This window comes from Arachis hypogaea, chromosome 16, assembly GCF_003086295.3.
Source record: "Arachis hypogaea cultivar Tifrunner chromosome 16, arahy.Tifrunner.gnm2.J5K5, whole genome shotgun sequence".
NCBI classification, from domain to species: domain Eukaryota; kingdom Viridiplantae; phylum Streptophyta; class Magnoliopsida; order Fabales; family Fabaceae; genus Arachis; species Arachis hypogaea.
This window is the reverse complement of record NC_092051.1, coordinates 128824593-128831512: the sequence shown is the minus strand read 5'-3', so window position 1 is coordinate 128831512 and position 6920 is coordinate 128824593. Positions and strand designations below refer to the sequence as shown.

General features: G+C 27.9%; 1 protein-coding gene across 1 annotated transcript; it reads left to right on the top strand.

Moving 5' to 3' along the window:
- Positions 1-501: 501 nt before the first annotated feature.
- On the top strand, positions 502-5439 carry LOC112754961 (nudix hydrolase 13, mitochondrial). The gene is made up of 6 exons (XM_025802800.3): positions 502-1588; positions 1708-1790; positions 4183-4297; positions 4370-4453; positions 4632-4781; positions 4979-5439. The coding sequence occupies exons 2-6, from the start codon at positions 1720-1722 to the stop codon at positions 5231-5233; spliced, it is 675 nt and encodes a 224-aa protein (XP_025658585.1). The 5' UTR covers positions 502-1588; positions 1708-1719; the 3' UTR covers positions 5234-5439.
- Positions 5440-6920: the final 1481 nt, after the last annotated feature.

Sequence of the window (6920 nt, the reverse complement as noted above, 5' to 3'; positions counted from 1 at the left end):
CAGCTGTATTATTAATTAAAGAAATTCAATTTTGATAATAGATAATAAATAATAAATATAGATTTATAGAATAAATTGAATATTTTTAAATTTAGAAAACTGAATTGATTATCGAATGCAAATTTAGATACCAAATTAAGGTTTAATCTCTATATTATCGATAAGGATGTTAATAACTACTTATACTACTACTATAACAACAACAACAACAAAGTTTTAATTTGTCGCACAAATAGATTAAACAAAAAGTACTACTACGTTTTATCTTGCTTAGCTCATTTGGAATAATTTATATAATTTAAAATCTTTATAGTATAGAAAGATTTTTAAATATATCGTCATACTGGTGTATCAGTAATTTTTAACCGTTGATCTTAATTATATATATTATATATATTTTTTATAATTAAGATCAACGGTACACTTGAAAAACTTCCTATAGTATATTTCTGTATTAACATGCTACATAGACATGTAAAATCAATCATGACATAAGGATACATATTTGATATTTATAAAAAAGAAAACTTTGAATATGCATTTATGCTAATTCAAAAAGCTTGATTATTCTATATTTAATTATTTTATTGTAAAATGTCTTATTATTTTAGTAATTGATTACTTTATTAAAATGGGCGAATCAACGAATAATAGAAATTAACTTTTCCCAAACAACAATCAATTAATTTTTTTCTTTTAAATTTCTACTTTCATTCTCTTCATTTTTGTTCATCTAGTACTTTGATGGTTGATTGTTTATTAGAAAAAAGTGGTACCAGTACAAAAGCTAATAGATATATAAAATAAGCAAACAAGTTGGATGACTAATATTTTTTCAATTATGTTACTTGTATATCAAAATCAGTCACTAAAATTAGTTATTATATATGTTAAAAAATAAATATACATTAAAAATAAATTAATCCACATATATATTTATACACAAATACATAAGTAATTTAATAGTTTAATCTTAATAATTGATTTTAGTATACGAATAATATTTTTTATTTTTTTATAAGCATTTTGTTCTGCATTAACTTAATAAATATCATACTATGTTTCGAAAGAAAAACTCGAATCACATGTGATAAAAAAAAAATTCTAACGAAATTTAATTACAAGCAAAAATATAAAATAAGAAGCAATTGAAAAAAAAAAAGCAGGAGATGCTATTACTATATAAACAGATGCCGCTGCAGAACCCCGCTGAAACTTCTTATCCCCTTCTCTCTTTCTGACTCTGTTTTCCGACGAAGCCTAATTATAATTCCTTTTCTTCCTTCTTCTTCTGAAACAAGACTTTCATACCCTTGTTCCCTTCGTCTGTTCCATTGTTCTGCCATTTGGTGGCACTAACACATGCCCCATGAAGAACAAAACACCGTTATCATTGGTTCAGTGTTGAAGCATACGAAAATTTTAACAACAGAGAGAACCTTTATTGACACAATTGAATAGGTTTAACCCAAAATAGAACGACAACACACAAAAAGAAAAGAAAGAAAATCAAAGTTTGGACTCTGGTTCTTCTTTACCTTTTTCTTCTTCAATCCCTCAGAATCTTTGTAAAGATCTCGTGACCTTGGTATGTATGATATGAATATGAGGATCCTGAAAACATTTTCAGACACAAAGTTTTACTAATTTCGTTCACAACCTTAATTTTTTTTTATTCTTTCATGACTTGTTTTCTGGTTTGTGTAGAAATTGGAAACGATGTCGTGTTTGTCAGCAAGAACAGGACGACAAAGACAGCGTTATGAAGGAAATTTGCGCCTTGTCTCCGGGTTAGTCTTCCATTTCAACGCCATAGCTTCGTCTTCTCTTCTATCAAAATCTCTTTTTTACCTTTCTCTTCAATGCCAACCCTTTGGGATTGAATAGAAAAATAATTTATGAAAAATAAAATAATTGTGATACACTATCAGTCTTAAATAATGTTTTAGATAATCGTTTAATTATATCCGTTAATATTTCTACATCAATGTAAACCGTACTCTTTTTTGTTGATGTTATATATTAGGTATAAATTTAAGTACAGTCTCTTCGTATGAAGTTTGTATTTAAGAATGGTTAGATAATTTAATAAATTTGATTAAATAATAATTTAATATTTTTTAATTTTTAATTTTATTTAAAAATAATTACACATAAAGTTTCACCTACATATTATATAACTAAATACACATATAAAATTAGTTTACACAAATTAAAAATTTAAGAGTCAAATTCTTTTAGTTTAACAATTTATTACTATTTTATTTTGCCAATATTTTTAACGATTATGTTACGTATACGTCAAAATCAGCCATTAATATAAAATCTATGTTAAAATATAAATACACATTAAAAATAAATAAAATCACACATATATTTATATATAAATATATTAATAACATTTTTAGGTACAAATAACATTTTTATATTTTTAAACATCTATTGACCAAAATAAATAAGTTGTATTAGCCATAAAATATTATGTTAAAGAAATAATATCTAAAGTTACTTATATAACATAATATTCATAATTTTTTTATATATAATATCTATAATTATATATTTATTAAATTTAAAATTATATAATTATTCTAAAAATAATTAATAAATACTAAATAAAATAACTTTTAGTCGTTTCGGCTATTTTTTATTCTCTCTTAAATATTATTGCTTTTATTATACCTTCTCTCTTGCTTGGTTTCCATTTCCCTTCTTTGTTGTTTCCTTTTCCCTTTCCTTTCTCTGTCTTTACTTTTGTCTTATGTGCCTGCAATACTACTAAATTAATACAAGTCTTAATCACGAACAGAAGCCAAAATGCCTAATTAATTTTTTGCTTACAGAGAAATGTATTTTAAATCCAAATTTCGTAGACATCTTGTGTGAATAATGTATGTCAACTCAATTATTATTAACACTACTTGATCTTCCACAGACAAAATCATCACTAATGAAACTAAAATATGCAATTAAGTGCATAATTTATAACTGATCCCTTTTAAGTCCAAGGGCCCGTTTCATGAAGAACTCAAAATAGTTATATACATATATTATAAGAAGCATTTTTTTTTTGAAAAATAAAATAAACACGTTTTTATATTGCAACAAATCTTTCTTTAAAAGTTACAAATAGTAAAACAATTATATTAGATATACAATAAAATTAGCTATTAAAATTAGCTATTAATATAAAATATATATTAAAAATAAATTAAATAACGTATATATACATAAATGTATTAGTAATTAATTTTAATAGTTAATTTTAATATACAAATAATATTGTTGATGGTAAAAATTACATTTGTGATAGAAATTTTCTATTTTCGAAGATTCCAAATTTTTATTTTAGTAACACTTACTAAACACTTTTCTCCGTTAACCCTTTTTTTTTTTATGGTGTATGTGTGGAAGAGGACATCTTAGAACTGTTTCTGCATGATTATGCCTTGTGCGTTTGATAATTAATTAAACATTTCAATATTTCATGCGGATGTTTCCAAGACAATCATGCATCAGAACAGTGGGCCATGTCATTGACTTAAACGTGTAATAAAAAATATTATAACACTCCAAATTTGTGGGCCATAATCATATCACCATATCAATATCATTTTATAAATCAACCAGGAAATTTTCTCCATAGTTATCGGTAACAACACCACCGTGGCATGCATATGCAGGGTTTAACTAGGGTAGTAACCATTATTATGAAATCATGTAATGAAAGAATGTGTTTGATGTATCAATAATCAATTATATTACACAATAATAATAACAGGTCCAGATGGCAAAATTCTCAAAAACAAGTGCACCTTGCTTGTCAAGTAATTTCACCTGCGAAAATATTTAGTAATAAAAAATGGTTTAATTTTTGATACACTGCCGTTGTAAAATAAGTATTTTATAAAATTGTGCACATTCGTTCTTTTAAATGACTATTCACGTAATTAATATAAAAAATAATTATTTTTACTATTGTAGCGTTACGTAAACTACTTTACAAATTAACCATAACTTACCTTATTTTATCTCTCTAACATTGCTGTTTCACAAGCAATAAACAAATATTGAGCAGTTTTAGTATCTTTTCTATAGAGTTTCAATATATTGTGAGAAGAAGAAATTTTGTGAGATTTGCAAGAGATTCTTATGGTTAAGCTTTCCTTTGCATTGCAACAGGTGTATTCCCTATAGGTGGATAAAGGACAGCACAGATCAAACGGGCGAAACAGAGGAAATGATAGAAGTACTGATGGTTTCTTCGCCGAAACGCGATGATCTTGTATTTCCAAAGGTACTTGATAATGAATTAGATATTGTCTATGTCTGCAACAATTCAAACTCTTCCATATTGATCACTTTCCAGGGTGGATGGGAGGATGATGAAACTGTTACGGAAGCCGCATGCCGCGAAGCATTAGAGGAAGCAGGAGTTAAAGGAATTCTAAGAGTAGGTTCAATATCCTTCTTGCTCATTCAACTTGTTCACTTATAGTTCTTCATGGTATGTTTATGCACACCTATTAAACTAAGTTAACTAACACAATTAAACATTTAATCGCATTAACTGATGATGTCTACTATTGATTTTGATTTCCTTTGACTAATTAGCTGACTTTCATGTTTAGGAAGTTCCACTGGGAATATGGGAATTCAGAAGCAAAAGCAACCTTGACTTATGTTGTACGGAAGGTGGTTGTAAAGGATACATGTTTGCCATGGAGGTTACCGAAGAACTTCACACTTGGCCGGAGCAAAATAACCGCAGTCGCCAATGGGTAAGTGTTCTGAAGGAATACTTAGGAGAAGAATTACATCAACCCGATTACCATGTTGTTAATTGGTCAATGTTATGAACAAAATTCATAACAAGTTTTCATCTTTCTATTTCTCTGTATTGTTTACATAATAGAATGTATTTCTACATTAGAGAGCAGCTATATCTGAGTCTAAGTCTAATATTTTGTCTTCTCAGTTAAACATAAAGCAGGCATTTAGTCTGAGCCGGTACGAGTGGATGTGTAGCGCGCTCGAGGAGTTTCTTAAAGTCATGGAAGAAGAAAGAAAGCTTGAGAAGCAAGATGATGATAGCATTGGTTGCCCTTCAAGTCTAGTAGCAGATGTTTCAGAATCTCAAAGTATGGCACCACCTAAGTGCTATAAAAGATCCTCTACTATGCCACACCATAGTATGAATTCTAAGAAAAACATCTTATCATGTGCTTCTTAAGAATAGCCATCAACTTTAGCTTTTGACATGTTTTCTGGTTTTTTTTTTTCTTTTTTTTTTTTTATGTAATGAATCAATGTTGAAAGGAAGTAAGCAACATCTTCAACTGATGTTTATTTTCTTCAACACACTTTGTTCCTAAGAGAACCTTGTAAAAAATGTCATCAAATGTGAAAAAAAAAAAAGAAAAGAAAAGATTCATGATATTTTAACCTTTCACTTTTTTATTTAGAACAATTGATTTCATTCTCAACAATAATGATTAGTATTGGTGTTACTCTCTTTTGCTACTCGTTTCTGCGTCTCTTTACTTTGAATGGAAAACATGCTTTCCTAACTAATTAAAATTGAATCAGTTTGCGATGACCTCTAACCTCTTAACAAAAAAAAGTATGATTGCAAGAGCAGTGGTCAGAAGTTATGTTCAGAAGCGGTCTTGTCAAGATAGGAGGATTATTTGTTAATCTGAAGTAGTTAATGGTATGTTGAGAATAAAATTTGTTGGACAATGGATTTTATGGGCCTAATGTTATTTTGGCTGGGCTTGTTGGGCGCTGCCTAAAGAGGCGGCGGAAAGAATATGGAAGGACTGTTTATATATTTTAGAACCCATAACTAAAACTTACCAAAAAAAAAAAAGAACCCATAACTAAAAAAAGAAAAATATCTCCAAAAAAAAAAGAACAAATACAGTGGCGTGAAGAACAAAAATATTAAAAAGCAGTAGCGTTGTGCTGCATTTAAAAAAAGGCAAATTCTTTGGTGGCTTCTGGTGCCGAATTTGCCGATGTGCCTTTTATGGTAAATATTAGATATTATTTTTTTATCTTTTGTTTAGTAAATTAAAAAATTATGAATTTGTTTGGGTGAATTTTTAATAAAAAAAAATTTTTAAATTATTTTTTAAAAGAATTTTGTATCGTATATTCTAATGGCATAGATAGGGGTGACAATGGATAAAATAGGGTTTAGATCCAACCCTAATTCTACTATAGGTATCTAATTCTATCCGTAAATTTTCATAAATATGCAATATTATTATATAACCTAATGAGCATGCAAATTAAAAATTTAATACAAACAATACAATTATTCCACAAATAATACAATCGTCCCATAAACAACATAATCATCAAATGTTCAATTATAATAAAAGTCTTTGTTTAAATTTATAACACAAACACAAAAAAATATTGTGATATAATGTTGTATCAGTAAAACAGAATTGATTTTTATATAAACAAAAGTGTTAAACTATCAATTGAGAATCTTAATTCAATGATAAAAATCTTTTACACTAAGTGAGAGGTCTTTTGTCTTTAATTCAATATGTACCTATAACATATTTTTATAACATATACATATATAGGGTGTGGGTTGGTTGGGTAGGTTTGAGACTCAACCCGCATCCTATCTGACTCGCACTCAAACTCGCTCTGCACTCAACTCTACCCACAGTGGATCTGGTTGGCAACCCTATCCAACCGGTTTGAATACTCGAAAAGTAGAGTGCATGCTGTCACCCAACATAGGCTAAGCATACCATAAAAAAAAAGTTTAATATTATTTATTATTTCTATGCATTGAAAATGTAAAAAAAAAAAATTATTTTTGCAATAAATAACATTAAAACATATATTTTATGGTATGCTTAATCTATGCCCTTACAGCATACGATAGAAAAATC

Bases quoted from the DNA above. Each gene is read 5' to 3' on its own strand.
- LOC112754961 (XM_025802800.3), top strand. From the start codon at position 1,720: ATGTCGTGTTTGTCAGCAAGAACAGGACGACAAAGACAGCGTTATGAA. The intron at 4,298-4,369 runs GTACTTGATAAT...ATCACTTTCCAG, and splicing joins ATGATCTTGTATTTCCAAAG to GGTGGATGGGAGGATGATGA. The intron at 4,454-4,631 runs GTAGGTTCAATA...TTTCATGTTTAG, and splicing joins GAGTTAAAGGAATTCTAAGA to GAAGTTCCACTGGGAATATG.